This window comes from Typopeltis vanoorti, chromosome 17, assembly GCF_054136105.1.
Source record: "Typopeltis vanoorti isolate ZY-2024b chromosome 17, IOZ_Tvanoo_1.0, whole genome shotgun sequence".
Taxonomy (NCBI): domain Eukaryota; kingdom Metazoa; phylum Arthropoda; class Arachnida; order Uropygi; family Thelyphonidae; genus Typopeltis; species Typopeltis vanoorti.
This window is the reverse complement of record NC_143565.1, coordinates 79,128,915-79,147,313: the sequence shown is the minus strand read 5'-3', so window position 1 is coordinate 79,147,313 and position 18,399 is coordinate 79,128,915. Positions and strand designations below refer to the sequence as shown.

Here is an 18,399-nt window from a genome sequence, read left to right as displayed (position 1 = left end):
ATAATGAAGAAAATCATCAATAACCAACTCCTCAATTACTTAGAGGCCCAGCAAATAATCAGTGACCACCAGTACAGATTCTGCCATTCAAGATCCACAGATGAACTTGTAGCTTACATCACCCGCCACTGGACAAGTCCCATGGAAAGGTTCGGAGAAACTTCAGCTGTAGCTCTTGACATTTCAAAAACCTCTGCCTGTGTGTGGTATTGTGGCCTGCTCAACAAATTGCCATCCTTTGTTCTCCGTGCCACCCTCTATAAATCGGCAGCCAGCTTTCTATCTGGTCATTCCCTGCAGTCGTGATAGATGGCTCCCACTCTTTGAGCTTAACCATCAATGCTAAAGTGCCTCAAGGCTTTGTCCTATCACTTATTCTCTTTCACTTGTTCATAAATGACCTACACACAATCAACATTAATCCTATCCACAGCTTTGCTGACAATAGTACACTCCACTCATCCTACTCATTCAACAAAACCATGTGGCATTCTGACGTCCCAGGCTACAACATCATCTACAACCAGTACCCTAAACACTGATCGCCATCCTATCCTTCAGCATAGTGAGGGCAGGCACCCTTGTTATGTTTAATGCCACCAAAACACAGTTTTGTCTTTTCTCTCATAAATGAGATCTCAGTTTGCTTATCCTTACCCTCAGTAACATACAAATCACTAGACAAGATCAGATCTCTCTCTGCTTGGACTAACATTTACCTCCAGTCTTTCCTGGCATACACACATCACATCAATAGCCTCCTCCTCCTCTATATCCAAGAAATTAGGCATTATCTTTTATTCAAAAGGATATTTTACACCCAACCAACTCCTAACTAAATAAATATCCTTTTATTCAAAAGGATATCTGACACCAAACCAACTCCTATATACAAATCCCAAATCCACCCATGCCTAGAATACTGCTCACATATTTGGGATGGTGCACTTAAAAGTTCCCTTAAAATCCTTGATGCTGTCCAGGGATGAGCAATTATGCTCATTGATGATCCCTCTCTTACAGATTCACTTCAACCTCTATCTCACAGATGCAGTGTTTCAGCACTGTGCCTATTCTACAGATATTTCCATGATCACTACTCCAGTGAATTGTCAACCATCTTCTTTCACTTTCAGCTGCACCTGTGAATACAAAAGCAATGGCTGCCCTTTACTGTGCAATGGCAAACATGCACCGAATCTGCTTCTTCTCTTCCTCTTTTATTCTCTCCACTTCTCTCCTCTGGAACAGCCTTTGTCATGAAGATTCCGAAACAATTACAATGTGCAACTCTTCAAAAAATCATCAATAAACTTCTATCTCAGCCCTCATTTGCACCCCCCCACACACACACAGCACTGACATGCTCATAGATCTCTGGACCTCTAGTGTATGGGATCAATATATATATATATATATATATATAAAATAATCATCCAAGCTTGATTTTCTTCCTCAGTCTTAAGTAAAAGGCTGGTTATATTCCACTAATTCGAAACCTACCCAAGGGCCTATGAGTTGTAGAAATACTTTCTGAATATGAATGCTGTGCCGAACAAAGCAGCCTTTTGCAGCTGCCCAATTTTTAATCCATCTAACTCGAGTGCTTCTAGATGATTTTTCAATGCTTTAGGGATGGTGCCTAAAACACCTATTATTATGAGAACAACTTTCGTTTTCTTTTCTTATATATATAAGGTTCACTTTTGAGTTAGAGAACAACTAAATTGTATTTTTAGATCTCCTGTTACCTCAACCAGATGGTATCCTTCATTTCTCAATTTTTAGAAATAAAACACATATTGGACTTAACATTTATTCTCTTTCAGACCATCATAATTGTCAAAAAGCTGTCACCAATCAAACTAGTACAAAGAACTCTCTCATTCTCCTCCACTGAAATGCTGCTCCCTCAAGAAATAAATCACATCAAGTCCACCATCCTTACTAATAGCATTACTGAATTGGATGTCAACAAGATAATAGATAATTATAGTTTCCTTGTCATCTGCCTTGCACTGTGATAGTGATACAGAAGTGGCCTGTTATGTCATTCCTTATGTTAAAGGTGTCTCAGAAGGTATAGCCAAACGACTTAGATCTGGTGCTTCTGCCCTGCCAACAAAATATCTACTTTTCTTAGCTCAGCTAATGGTAAGGCTTCTGCTTTTGGCCAACTCTGGAGTGTATCATTCCTTGCCAATGTGGATTATTGTATTTTGGCCAAACAGGTAGATCGGAGGGGGGGGGGGCCTTGTGATGAACAGGTTTAGATTGCTAAGTTCCATGAGCCAGAACAATCAGACTTGAAGAACACATTATCACCACCAGACACCAAATCCTTTGGAAGAAATTAAGGTTCTTGATAAAAGTAATAATCTATCTTCTAGAACAGGGGTCGCCAAACTTCTTTGACCGTTGACCCCTTCAAGAGTTTCTTGACTTTTTATCAACCCCCTCTATTTTACTATTATGTAATTATAATAGGACAAGCAAAAAGACGCTTATGTGAGTTTTTAGATTGTTTATTTTATAGTTACAGTGTTTATTGCATGTATAATATAGTATATATTATTATATTGGCTTGACGTCAAAGGGATACGTTTTTGACATCCTTCTTAACATTACATATTTGATAGGAGGGATAAATAACATATAAAATTTAATTTAGATAACAAATTAACAATAATACAATCTTCCTTATATATATAAAAATAAGACTTTTATTAACTTAGTATACAATTTACTAATGTTGCCAATGTGAAGAGTGTGCTTCGTGACTTTTGATAAGATTAGCAATGTTGGCTTTCTTAATGAAGCAATAAACCCAAGTTTCAAATATTTTAACGAATATTGTCTGCATTTCTTTTTAGAATCTGAAGCTGCCATTGTGGTTACAGGGGTTGTAACAAAATAATTAAAATTGAAGTCGGTAAGCAAAAGTAACAAGTCTAAATAATATACCTACTCACGTATTTCTAGAGGATGCACAAAACTACCAGCCCTGCTCAACTCTTCAACATAGAGAAGTTTAGTTCGTGAATGAATAACGATCGAGTTATAATATGTATGTTGATGAATTTTAGAACATTAATGCTCACTTGTATGTCGATGCACAAAAATGAGACTGGGATCGAATACATGCAAGTATAAGTAAATAAGCAACCGACCACATGTTGCAATCTCGCTCCCGTCACGCCGGTCAGGCAGGAACCACCGACATCCATTTATTGGTAAATACGTAATTTTGGCCTACTTGATTGGCCTCTGTAACTATTTTCATGACCTTACACCATCTTACAGGTCCTATTCATGTCACTGTTCCCACAATCCACTCTTAATTGCATTGTCATTCAGGATGGAGGTAATCCAAGTTAACCGAATTAACTATTATCCATACAATGATGTCTTATATTTTTCTATCGACCCCTAACAATGTTATATCAACCCCTGGGGGTCGATGTTGACCACTTTGGCGACCACTGTTCTAGAATGACTATACAAAGAAAGTTGTGAAACTTAGCTATCTTGACCTAATCTAAATAGAAACAATGGACTTAAATTATCCTTCTTATGGGAAATAGTGCTTCTTTGTAAGTTCCAGAATTAATTTAATTCTTATTTATTTCAATTTTTTTTTTATTTATTTTATTATTTAAAAAAAAAAATCTCATGTTAAAGTTATTTTTACAAGAACCTTGATGTATTTAGACCATACTATTCTAAATCATGTACATACAATTTGCACATTTCATTCTTGATGTTTAATTAGAAAGGTGAACTGAAGATACCCTCAATATCAGGACAAAAATTAATTTAATTAAGGGGATATTGGATCCCACATTGTTTTAAAACCGAATAAGAAACTCAAAGATTGGAATCAGAGAGTTTCATGCCGAATATAGTATAAAAAACTATAAGAGTATCAGCGAATACTAGCGTGAGCTAAATGCAAGTAGTCCTAGAACGTAGTACAAACACGGGCAACTCGTTGCAAAGGTGGGGAAAGTTCTGATTGCTATTCTTGGTATTTTCCATAATGTAAAAACACATTTCTAGGAAATGTATGCTGTTATTACATTATGGTAGGAGGTCACTACCCAGACCAGTTTCAGCCTTTATTGAGGCTTCATCAGTGAGTAGCTAGACCAATTAATACCAAAGGGTATAGCGAAAAGAACTTATATACTCTGCTATACGAGTTGTCTAAAAAGGTGCACCCATTAAGTTACTTAAATATAAAGAGCTAACAGGCTTCATTTCGGTGATATAAACATTATCATTGATATAAACATGTTAGCGATATAATGTTTATATCGCCGAAATGAAACCTGTTGGCTCTTTATATTTAAGTAACCAGGACAAAATTTTATGCTAATAAATATTTATGTAAGTTCAATCCATATTATGTTTAACCAATAGCCACTTTTTATGGAGGTTTTGAGTGCATTACTCCAAAATGCAAGAACAATATTCCAATGTGGGTCAGATTTGAGATTTGGTAAGCGAGATTTGGAAGATGAGCATGAGAGATGAATATTTTGAACAACAAAGAATATCAAGTTAGTTTGTTATTGAGGTTGGAGAAGCTATGAATGTGATATGTTTAAGCTAGGATAAGCAAAATATATGGCAATCAGCCAAAGAGGGGGAAAATAATCTCTACTGTAAATAGAAACATTATGAAAAGTAATGGTGAAGCAGTATATTTCTTTTGGGTAAGTATACAGAACTATCTTTTGATACCACTAAAATTCACTGCATTTAACCATTCTCAACTGGTGAAATCAGTGTTTTTAAGGTATAACATTATGGATGATCTTGAAGCTGGATTAATTTCAGTACTCACTAGATGAGAATAGTGAAGAAGATGAATAGAGAGCACTGTCATCAGCAAAACTATTAATTATGGATTTCTCTGCCATATCTACCAGAACTCATTCTTTGATCAAGCACTTTATTTCTAAACCAGCTCTCATCCTTACAATAAAATTAGTTTGAACACAGTCTTTTAAATTTATTCACTTGATGCCTGACCATACAAGTTTTTCTAACAATCAATATTCAATCTCATACCATCACTAAAAATTGTGCCTAAACAGAAATATTTACTTGTTCTATATATGTGGTTGATGTTTTCAATGTTCCTGCCTATTTTCATTGGCTTTGTCTTTTTATTGCTGGTTTTCATAAAAAATTTATTACAGCAGTTATTCAATTTAGTTAATGAATCCAAAAGGCTTTTGCTGGATTTATAATAGGAGATTTTGCTGGAGTGTAACATCATCTGCATAAAGTGGAGAGTGAAGTTGAATATCACCAATTCTGATAACAACAGTAATGTCACATTATGAAGGGAAAGTATGATTAATATAGATGACGAATAACAGCAGAGAAAATGTGAACCCTTGATTCACACCTCACGTAACATCAAACAATCTTCCTGTGACCTCCTTCAATCCTAACCATTGACTTACAACTCAAATATAAAGTATATAGTGCATGATATAATATCCCACTTATACTATATAAAGATAACATTTTGAATAAGTTTTCTTTTGCCACCTTTAAATGCCTTTTCCAGATCTACAATATATATATATATATATATATATATATAAAAAGATGTTTGTTGATAAGTATGCTATTTTCAACCACAAAACTAATGCAATGAAAATAACTAACACTGGGTTTATTGGTCATAAAGATTGATACTACTAGTCACCTACTAGTTTCACTAGATAAACTAATGGCTTCACCTGGATTTGGATGAACATACAAATATAAATAAACAACAAGCCTTGATTATGACACAATACATTACTAAAAAAATACCGAATGATTATATTTATATGTGTAGTTCATTCTGAACACACAAATATACATACATGATTATTAAATACTTAAGGAATTGACAGCGTATACTAGAAATATAAATTAAATCAAATTTTAATATATACTTTCCAATATTTCGGCAAGGTCATGTTGCCATCTTCACGGGAACTTAAGATAAAGACACATGCACACAAGTACTACACAACACCAAATGAGAAACGACGCAAGGAAGCTACCGTTTTCCTAAAGTCCTGATGGTGCCCCCTGGTGGGCTATATTAGGTGTTCTTGGCCTTTGGGCTGAAGTTCTCCTGATGTATGTTTCCCAAATTTGGGGCAGTCTCATGCATCCAAATTTGTTGAGGTTTGGCATGTTCTTAAGGGCTGAGGCTGATTCCATGAATAGTCTTTCATATTTGAACTTGCCACGGTGTATTACTGTGGCTTTCTTCCACCATATTCTGTGGTGAGTATCCAGAGCATTGTCTACAAGCCCAGAGTGACTGTACTGGTGAAATCGGATGTAGTCCTTGTGTTCTGAGATGCTGATATTTGCTGTCCTGCCTGTTTGGCCAAAGTAGGACAATTTACAGCTGCAAGGGACCTGGTATACACCAGGTAAGTCTAGGGAAAGTGGTTGGTCTTTGGTGGAGTGGATGAGGGATGCCAATTTTCTATGGTCTGTAACCAGAGGTCAAGTCATGTTTTTTTTAGGATTTTGTTGATTTTTTCTGAGGTGCCTCGGATGTAGGGAATGGTGATGGATTTAGAATAATCTTTTTTGTGAAGGGGGGGGGGTTGTGGATAACTGGTTTTTTGTATTTTTTGGATTTTTTTTTTAAATATTAAAAATTATTAAAAATATACTAAAACCAGTTATCCACAACCCACTCGCCACAGTAATATACTGCAGCAAGTTCAAATATGAAAGACTATTCATGGAATCAGCCTCAGCCCTTAAGAACATGCCAAACCTCAACAAATTTGGATGCATGAGATTGCCCCAAATTTGGGAAACATACATCAGGAGAACTTCAGCCCAAAGGCCAAGAACACCTAATATAGCCCGCACCATCAGGACTTTAGGAAAACGGTAGCTTCCTAGCTTCATTTCTCATTTGCTGTTGTGTAGTACTTGCGTGCACGTGTCTTTATCTTAAGTCCCAATGAAGATGGCAACGTGACATTGTCAAAATATTGGAAAGTATATATTAAAGTTTGATTTAATTTAGCCAGAGGGAAGACGTGTGACAAGTGTGTCTAGGAAAGGAAAAGAGTTGTTTTTTTCTATTTCAGTGGTGAATTGGATATGTTTGTGTTGTTTGTTCAGGTGGCTAAGAAATGTATTTAGTGCTTGATGGCAGTGAGGCCAAATGGCGAAAATATCGTCGATGTATCTGAGCCAAATTTTGGGCTTTAGGCACGCTGACTCTAGAGCTCATTGCTCAAAGTCTTCCTTATAAAAGTTAGCTATTGTGGGGAAAGTGGGGAGCCCATGGCTGTACCCTCTTTTTGAAGGCAAAAATAATTTTGCCACACTAAATATCCGGAGCAGAGTATGTGAGAAAAGAGGGCCGCGATGTCGTGTGGAAATATGTTCTGTAGGAGCAAGATAGTATCATTGATCGGGACATTGGTGAAAAGGGAAGTTATGTCAAAGCTGACTAATAAATCTTGGTTGTTGAGTGTAATGCTTTTAATTTTGTTTATGAAATGTTGTGTAATTTTTATGTAGGAAGGGGAATGACCTACCAATTCCTTGAGTGTGGCTGCTGATTTTTTGGCTAAGTGGTAATTCGGCCTGTCGATTCCTTCAACAATCGGATGTAGTGGTGTGTCTTGTTTTGTGTATTTTTGGCAGGCCATAAATTCTCGGGCGAGCGGGCATAATGAGATAATAGTGTTTTAGTTGTTTCTTCTGGCCATGTGTTAACAGATTTATTTAATTCAGTTGTTTTCTTTTTGATGCGTTTCGTGGAGTTGTAGTTTACCATTTGGTAGGTGTTGTGGTCCGATACCAAATGGTTCATTTTTTCTATGTAAGTTGTCCGATCTAAAACAACAGTGGCATTCCCTTTATCTGCTTTTGTGATTATAATGTCCTGGTTATTTTTTTTAGGGATTTGAGGGCCAGTTTTTCCGTTTTGTTTAGTGATCACCATTAGGTTGCTGCTTAGTTTTTTGTTTGAATGTAGTATACAAGACGTTTCCATAGGTATATTGTCAGCTAGATTGGTGGGGAGGGATCTTAAACCTCTCTCGACATGATAAATTATATCAAGTTTGTTTACTGACCTCGGAGCAATGGTATAGTTTAGACCTTTCTCCAGCAGTGAGAGTTCATCTTGGGTGCGATTGTAGTTTGATTGGTTGATAACAAGGCCGTGGTCCGATGGTGATTGGCTGCTCCTTTCGTTGTGGCATCCTGATTGTCTTGTGCTTTCATGTTGCTTCAGTGCTTGAAATTTCATTATTAATTTTTCCTTGTTTTTGAGTAATAGGTACTTGGCCGCTCCTGTCTAAAATATCCCAAATTTCTGGATTAACGTAGTTGGATAGCTCTAATTTCAGTTGTAAAACTTTGGCTTGGCTAAGTTTTTTCGTGCCTCGTGGATCTGCTCCCTTAACAACGCTTTTTCCAACCAGGCATAGATAAGGAGCGATTTAGCTGATGTAAACTTCTTCAGTTTAATGAAGTTGGTATTAAGTTACTGTCTCGGCATTGTTTCAAAAAGGCTAGTCAATTAATTAACAAGGACACACATGTCTTTAGCTTACCGTAGAGGCTGCACTGTTTGCGGGCCAAATCTCCATGGATTATGATGACTCTTTCTTTTAAGGTTTCACGGTGATCAGCGTTCATATTTACAAATTTAGAACAAGTCAAAAAATAATCTCAATACAAGAAGTTGTTTCATCTGGTGAAGTGTTTTCCCCCCTCCCTTAACATTCAATAGCAACTTGAACTGTACAAGTCCAGAAGAAAATTGTAGTATAACAATCTGAACTTGTACAAATCCAGAAGAATCTTAGTACAGGAGGACTTTAGCAGAGTTTATTGTAGTTTATTTATTTATTTATTTTTATTTTATTATTATTTTTATCACTAGGGGTCAGGCTAAGAAAAAGATCAATTAACAACGTAGATTTAATTTGCCTTTATAGAGTGCAAGAGCATGTAGCTTGGTTTCCCATACACATGTATCTTTCTGATGATAACCTCAATACAGGGGTCGAAAAGTCAAGTATTATTTTATTAATAATAAGTAAAATAATCATTTCAACACGTGTGTTTTGTGTCCCTAAATTCGTAAATATGAATGCTGATCATCGTATAATCTTAAAAAAAAAAAACACACCCTTTATGAAGAACTGCTCACTCCATGTCATCCATAGTGACATGAACTGAACATCAATAAGGCATATGGTCCTGTTGGTATCCCATCCACATTTTGTGTTAAGAACATCTGCCCCAAAATTAAAATCTGTCTTTCAACCTATTCAATCTTTCCTATTCACTGGCATCTATCCTACAGCATGGAAAGAAACAGGTCTATATCTGGTCCATTCCAAAGAAGGGGATAAAAGTCATCCAACAAATGATAATCCAATTGCTCTCGTTTTTGTGCTCTCTAAAATAATAGAGAAGGTCATGAACAACCAACTTCTGCAACACCTAGAGATCTAACAATAAATCAGTGACCAGCAATGATTCATTCACTCTCAATCCACAACCAATATCCTAGCCTTCACAACTAACCTCTGGACTCAATCCATGGAAAAATTATGAGAACCTCATGCAGTCACTCTCAACATATAAAATGCATTGGATTGGAAAGTTGGTGATCCACCTACTCTCTAACTGGATCACCAACTTTTTCACTGGTTGCTCACTATATGTCAAGGTGGATGGTTTCTTCTCCTCAGATTTTCCCACCAATGTAGGATTATCCCAGGGCTCTGTACTTTCACCCACTCTCTTCCTCTTGTATATAAATGACATGACATGCACTCACAAATGTAGATTTCAAATACTATCCATAGCTTCACAGATGCCAGTACACTCCATTTCTCCTTTTTATTTCGCAATCCTTGTGGTGCTCAATTGTTAGAACCCTCAAGATCGACATGGCCAATGTCCTGAACTCCAATCTCCTATCTATATTCAATGCCATTAAAAGTTAGTCCTGTTTGCTGCTTACAAGGAAGAGCTCATATCCATTTTTGAACTTTCAATAATATCCAGATATCCACACATGATCAGATTTCCCTTCTTGGACTTTCCTCACATGAACACATTTCAACCATAGCTTCTGCATCCACCAAAAACCTTTGTATATTTTTCTGCACAAGATATCCTATTTCAAATGTTTCAAGCTGCAAACTCTATACAAATTTCATTATTCCATATTTGGGATGGTGTATCAAATTCCTTGCTAAGATTGCTCACTGCTATCCAGAAGAGGGCAGTCCAGTCCAACACTTATTTACAGTCCAGCTTGAAAATTGTCGAACCAACTTCTCTGTCTTCTCTTTCATATCATTTACTCTGTTCTTTGGAGTAGCTCCCCCCCCCCCCCAGGCACTCTCCCTTCCCTAAAGAATATAACCTTCAGCTATCCAAAAAATGTGAACAGATTACTTCTTTCTTCTAACCCTCTTGTCCACACATGGCACCAATATGTTGGAGTCTTGCAACCTTTTGTGTGTGGGTCAGATACATATATATAAAGAATCACTTAGTATCATAGTCTTCTCTACCTTAACTCAGTATCATCATATCTTGATAAGAGATATGGTACTGCGTTTCTTCCAGAAATTTCCTCATATCCTCTTTTATACTATATTTATCACTACTTAGCATGTTCATGCTGTGCTGCTTTGCATCTGGTGGGAGCTTGCTTGAGCTTTGCAATATATATTTTCCACTTTGGGAGGGTGAGAACATGTTTACACATTTGGCAATATATGTGACATGCTAATTTCAAGTTTTTTTGGTAGAATTTTTGAGTAAAACTAATATCTGTGAACTACAGTCATAGTGTAATTACACCTTTCAAAATTTAAAAATACAAATTATAGAATTTCTCTTGATTATTGGTGAATTATAAGACAGCACAAACATCATTTCTCTTCTAACATAACTTTGGTTTCTCTATAAAGCAGATGCAATGATTCGTAGAATGCTTGACAGATGTCAAACCATATGTATGAGACAATTTGTCTCATCTCATCACAGGCAAGTAATGAATAACACAATTTTTGTAATGCCCGATGCAATCGCATTAAATCATTTGTTCTTACAAGCACTATTTTGTCTGTTTTCTTTTCTCAACTGCCTTCATCGCATTCTTGTTTTTTTGCTCCTGAAAGCCCAATATAGTGATCATATCACTATAATGGCATCAAGTGCAAATTTAATCAACAAATCACCATACCACGTTCTGTTTTTACATTCTACTTCACTTGCATCATTATTGTCATCCACTCACATCTTCCATGTCTCATTTTTCTCACATCTTTTCTGTCTCATTTTTCTGCTTATTTTTTTTATCGGGAGTTTTTCTAGATTTCTCAACCTTTTCTAACTCTCAGGCTGGTTGTCTGCTGATCTGTTTTTTTCAACCAAGAAATTTCACAGATAAAAATTTTAATCTTTATCTGCATCATCAATATCAGAGTCATAATGTTTATATCCAGGAGGGCAAAGGTTCTCAGCTCAGCATCTACATCAGCCTTTGATTAAAGACTGGTCTACTGTTCTTATGGGTTCTTAGGTGCCATTTTTACACACAACCTTAAATTAACAATTTATATACCAATATATTAGCAAATACACCAGATACATGAAGCAACACAACATTATAAAAAAAAAATAATAATAATAATAAAAATAAACACTGATCAATCAAAGAAAACATTCCATAAATATGACTATTAATTAAAAGAAACTTTAATAAACACCTCCTATATTTCAGCAATGTCACATTGCCATCTTCATGGGAACATACAACTATGGCATGTGCACGCAGGCACTACAAAAAGTAAATGAGGCAGAAGAGAGAAAACTACTGTTGTTCCTAGAGTCCTAAAGGTGACCCTAGCAGGCTATATTGGGTAGTCATCATGGCTGTTGGGCTGAAGTTCTCAAGATGCAAGCTTCCCAAATTTTGGGCAGACTCATGCACCCAAATTTATTAAGGTTTGGAAAGTTTTTTAGAGCTGAGGGTGATTCCATGAACAATCTTCCATACTTAAGTTTGCTGAGGTGCATTAAAGTGGCTTTCTTCCAGAGCATGCACTGCAAGGTGGGTATCCAGAGCATGCACTGCAAGCCCAGAGTGGCTGTACTGGTGAAACCGGATGTAGTCTTTGTGTTTTGAAATCCTGACATTTGCTGTCCTACCTGTTTGGCCAAAGTAGGACCGTTTACAGCTGCAAGGGACCTGGTATACCCCAGGTAGAACTTTGGTGGAGCAGATAAGGGATGTCAATTTTTTATATGGTTTGTAACAAGAAGTCAGGTCATATTTCATTTTTTTAAGATTTTGGTTAACTTTTCAAAGATGCCCAGGATATAGGGAATGGTAATGGAATGGTCCATCATATAAAAAATTGGCATCCCTTATCTGCTCCACCAAAGACCAACTACTTTCCCTAGACCTACCTGGGGTATACCAGGTCCCTTGCAGCTGTAAACTGTCCTGCTTTTACCAAACAGGCAGGACAGCAAATGTCAGGATTTCAGAACACAAAGAGTACATCCAGTTTCACCAGTACAGCCACATTGGGCTTCCAAAATATGCTCTGGATACCTGCCACAGAATATGTTGGAAGAAAGCCAGGTCAATAGCCAGGTAAATTTAAATATGAAAGATTGTTCACGAAATCAGCCTCAGCTTTAAAAAATTTTCCAAACCTCAACAAATTTGGGTGCATGAGACTGCCCCATATTTGGGAAGCTTGCATCTTGAGAACTTCAGTCCAACAGCCATGACAACCCAATATAGCCTGCTAGGGTCAACTTCAGGACTCTAGGAACAACAGTAGTTTTCTCTCTTCTGCCTCATTTGCTTTTTGTAGTGCCTGTGTGCATATGTCATAGTTGTATGTTCCCATGAAGATGGCAATGTGACATTGCTGAAATATAGGAGGTGTTTATTAAAGTTTGTTTTAATTAATATTACAGTGTACGTTGCAAATTCCTTAAATAATTCAATAGTCATGTGTTACCAACGTATAAGCCTATCTACAAGAATTACATTCTATAAATAAAATAAATCACCTATCTTATTGGAGAATGAAACAAACCATCCTAACTTATAGCCTTGAATACATTATGTAAATAAATGAATATGTACATAAATGTTTTCTTTTGTCATTTTATTGTTGATTTTCATGTTCAATTTGTTACAAAAGACATTGCAAAAATTTATGAGGTTTATAATAATAATGACAGAGAAAATCTTTTTATACAAATACATTAATGAAAACAATAAGACTTACTTTAACATGACTAGAAACTTTCTCCATTTTTGGCAGGATTTTTGAAGTGGGAGAGACTAACTTAAGAGAAGGCTTAGAAGATACTTCAGGATCTATTAATAAAATAAATAGATCAAGGGAGAATATTACAAGCAATAAATCAATATGAAAACAATCTTTAAGTACATCACCATTATCAAATTGTTGATATATACCCCCCACCCCAGGGGTGTACAGGATATGACAGTACAACATGAAAAATTATATCATTACTAACTTCTTATCTACAATTTTCCTCCAAATCAATCTGTTACCTGTCAAGACTCCAACATTATCAGATCTTATATTTCTATCTTCTAAGGTACTTTTTACTATATCAATCCACCTATATCTTGGTCTTCCTCCGAGTCTTTTTGCTGCCAACCTGGCAGAGAACACTTATTTTGCTAATCTTTCCTCTCCCATTCTGTTTGAGTGATCATACCATCTGAGATTAGCTCTGCTAACACATTCCTGGATGCTAACAATGTCAAATTCTTTCCTAGCATCCTTGTTTTTAATATGATATTGCCACTGATGCCATCTGTTCATTCCCTAATCTTTCTCAGGACTCTCATATCTGTGGTCTCTAGTCTTTAGTCAAGTGTTTTATGTCTGACCCAGCTCTCAGATCCATAAGTTAAAATTAGTTTGAAGACTGTCTTGCATACAGCTAATTTAGTGTTTTGACAAATTTCTCTCTTATTTCATATAAATTCATTCACTTGACTTCCTAACATACTGGCTTTGTTGATTCTGTTGTTTATTTTCATATTTAATTTACCGTCTTCATTAAAAATTGCGCCTAAATAGCTGAAATGTTTTACTTGTTCTATAGGTTTCTCCATTCACAAAGCAGTTGATATTTTCAATGCTTCTGCCCTAATTTCATTGTCTTTGTCTTCTAAATGCTGACCTTCATACCATACCTATTACAACAGTTGTTCAATTTAGTCAGGGAATCTTGCAGACTTATAGCAGATTTATTTAAAATTATAACATCATCCACATAAATCAAAGAGCTGAGATTAAAAATCTCAAATTTTGATATCAGGTTTAATACCACTTTCCTTCATAATGAGATCCACATAGATAATAAATAATAACAGAGGGAATAAATACATCCTTGTCAAATACCAGATTTAACATTAACACGTTTGCTGCCACGCTACTTTGGCATGGTCTGTTCCCGTACGCCGAGCAATTTCACTTCTTCAACAGTACGGTAATCTCGTTGCCGGCAGTAAGTGTCATACGAGTATACTTGTATCTGGCTTGTGTAGCTCATATATGAACTACGAGTATATTCGTAGCTGGCAGCGAACGTGTTAAACCAACCTTCTGTACTTCCTTCAATTCTAATTGCTGATTTACAACTCAAATAAAAACTAAGTATTGCTTTTTATTGCTTGAAATAATGCCCCATTGACACCATATAACTGTAGCATTTCGAATAGCTTCTCTCTTGGCCTTGTCATATGCCTTTTCCAGATCGACAAAACTTAAATATAGATCTTTGTTATATTCCCATAATTTCTCAACTATTTGTCGTAAAGTGAAAATGTGATCCTAACAGCCACTATTTGGCCTGAATCCAGCTTGCTCTTCACCAAGTTCTCTTCCATAATCATTCTGAAGCGTTTCTCAAGTATACTTGCATATATCTTACCAGGAACACTCAGTAGAGAAATACCTCTGTAATTCTCATATTCAGTTTTATTTCCCTTTTTGTATATGTGTACTATGAGAGCTCTACTCCAATCGTCTGGAATTTGTTCCTCTATGGTCTTACAGTGCCTGCACTGTAAGACTTTTATATCTCCATACTTGAGCATTTCTAGTCAAATATCATCTACTCCTGCTGCCTTTCCACATTTAGGTTTTGACGGCTTTTTCTACTTCAAGTATGAATATGTATTCCGGACTGCATGCCTGGTCAGTGTTTTTTAATACTGGGCTGTCATTTCATTTAGCAATTTTTCGAAGTAATTACTCCATACTTCAAGGATATCTTTTTCTCCTGTTTTCATATCATCTTTATCATATCTAATTCCTTTTACAGAACTCTTTCCTCCATTTCTGAGCTTCTTCAACAACTTCCAGATTATCTTGCCTCCTTCTTCATATTTATTTTCTATGTTCTTACCAAAGTCCTCTCATGACTTTTGTTTAGCTAGTTTTACAGTGTTTAGCTTTCTTACATTTGTCTCTGTAATCTCTAAGAGTACAGTCTGACTTATCTGCCAGGAACTTTTGATATGCTTTCTTCTTTTCCTTCACTGCCTCTTTAACTTTCTCTGTCCACATGGAGTTCTAATTTGTCTATCCTTGCAGACAGCTGCACCATATGCCTCTCTTGCTGAATCAGTCAGTGTTTTCTTCAGGGTTTGCCACAGAATCTCTAAGGTTTGGTTCCTGTTCTCAAACTCTTTCATTTTTTCTTCAATCATGTTTGTGTATTTTAGACTACAGTTCACATCTGGGAGCTGCTCAACTTTTATTCGCTTTAAAACTTTCTTACATGTTCTTCTTTTCAATATGAAATCCAGTTTTATCCTGCTCAAGACTAAATGGTGATCACTTCCAATTTCAAATCCCCTGTGCACTGGTGTCGTGCACCAGGGAGAAAACATCACTATCAACAATAACATAGCAATTGAGAATTTTCTTGTTGCTTTCCTCTTCTCTCCATATGAATTTGTGCATTTTTTTATGTTGGGACCATAGGCAAAAATATATCTTATTGTCCTGTTCCCCATTCTCATATTTGTGCACATCACACTACTTCAGACTGCCCCATTCAAGAAGATTAGCCTCATATTTTGTGTTGAATAGTATGGCTACTCCTTCTTTTCCTTGATTGTCATTGTCTGAATATAACATTTTGTATTTATTGCTCAGAAAGATCTCACCCATTTTTGTCTTTTTTGTTTCAGTCACCTCTATTATGTCGATCTGGTACTTATCCAATTCCTCAGCTAGCTCCATTTCTTTGCCATTCAGGCTTCTTATGTTGATAGTACCAATCTTGAAGTCTAGTGATGTTGAGTTGGGGTGGGTTTTAGGATTTGTTCAAGTAGCTGACTTTTCGCTGCTTGCACTGGTTCTCTAGCGAAAACAATGAGGAACTTGTTTAACTGGGCAACGTCCCAGCTGGCATGAAATTCTATCATGTTATACCATCATTTTTTATTTTGGTTTAAGCCAATAAGAATACAATTTGATCGGCTAAATCCCAAATCTTTAAGTACTGACCTCCTAAAAATGAATACTTGTTAAACTCTACACATACACATAAACATATTAAAAAATACATAAATATATTAAAAAATGATTCTAAATATAAACTTCACATATTTGCTGAGATATCAAATGAAATAACAAGAAAACTGATGCTGCACAAGACATTCTTTCTTTTCTTTATTTCTTCAGATTTAGGTATGACTTCCTCTTCTACCTTTTTACATGACTCTCATTCACAAAATGTGGTAAATCTATGTTCACTGATACCATCTGCTCATCCAATGATTTTCTCACAATTTCCATAATTTGTAGTCTCTAATGTTTGATCAACTGTTTTATTTTTACCCTAACTTTCAGATCAAAAGTGAAAATTAGTTTGACCACTGTTTTATACACATTTTATATCCATTTTCAATTCAATTTAGTTAAATAATCCTAAAGGCTTTCCTAAAGGCTTGTGATGGATTAATATAGGAACATTCTGGATAATTGCAACTAGCCCTCTGCCATACCAGCTTTGCTTATTCTGCTGTCTATTTCCTTATTTAATTTGTCATCTTCAATAACTTTTGCCTAAATAGCTAAAACATTTTAATTGTACTACAGGCGCTGCACTCAGAATGCAGTAAATGTTTTCCATGTTCCTGCCTATTTTCAGAGTTTGTCTTTTTACTGGCCATTTTCATTCTAAATTTGTTACAACAGTTATTTAATTAAACAATCCTAAAGGATTTTGCTGGATTTATATACCATTTGATCAGACTGGGCAACAAATGAAATTTTTTTTTTATTTTTTCCTTTCAAGAAAAAAATGTATTTCTTAATTAAACTGAACACTAAGTTCAAAAACAAGTCTAGTAAAAGCAGATCACATAACTTAATGCTGATCTGGTTGGCCAAGTGGCTAGCATATCTGCTTGCCAATCAACAGGCTGTGTGTCTGAATCCCATTCTGGGCATGGATATTTGTGACTGTCTTTGGGTGGGAGATGAACTTCAGTGCTTTTTTTTTTTTTGTAAATGTTGGGCCCATATACAGGAGGTTGGCTGGTCAACCTATAGTATGTTAGTACCGTATATGAGTGATGGGTTGTGAAAGGAGAAACTAGTTTACATTTGATTTGAACACCTGTATATTGTATTCCTTTGGAAATACGTCAGGAGGAAGACTGACGGAAGACTGCTTGGTGGTGTGAGATTACCGTCCTGCTTATTGAAGGCCTGATTCAATATATAAATAAATTTAAAAAAAAGAAATGAAAATTGATAAAATAGAAAAAAAAAATTCTTAGCCCAATCATGATACAAAATGTACTATAGGTTGCAAATAACCTTTCATGGATGGGAGCAGCATTAAGAAAATAAAATAAATAAAATAATAATTTGTTGCAAGTTTCTGTTATAATACTACAATCTACAGATTTTTTTTTTTTTAAGTTTTGTAAAAGTTTATTAAACAGAAAAAAAAGTTTACAGATTTTATTCTTCTTGACGTTGTGCCTGGCAGGTTTTCTCAAATCTTCCTTAAATTCCATGCTTTACTTTTTCCATGTCTTGAAAGATGGAAATTACAACTGAAACATTCTTGATCCATGTTTCAATTACAATTCTATCATATAAACTTCACTTCTTGTATTTATATCCTAATTTAAACTCTGACTTTCCTTATCTATAATAAAAATATTAGATTTTCCCTATTCTGAAACAGTTTCACCATCCCACTCCCTAACCACCACTTTAAAGAATCCATGAATGACCATGAATCAGCCTAGTAAGTCAACACCTTTATATATATATA

At 35.7% G+C, this 18,399-nt stretch overlaps 1 protein-coding gene across 8 annotated transcripts in view; it reads right to left on the bottom strand.

Moving 5' to 3' along the window:
- The window catches only part of pps (protein partner of snf), a 553,267-nt gene that overhangs the window by 295,542 nt on the left and 239,326 nt on the right, over positions 1 to 18,399 (bottom strand). For all 8 annotated transcript variants that reach the window (XM_090406767.1, XM_090406772.1, XM_090406773.1 and 5 more), the window contains one exon: positions 13,341 to 13,432. In XM_090406767.1, the coding sequence (XP_090262893.1) occupies positions 13,341 to 13,432 (92 nt within the window). The remainder of the gene's footprint in view (positions 1 to 13,340; positions 13,433 to 18,399) is intronic.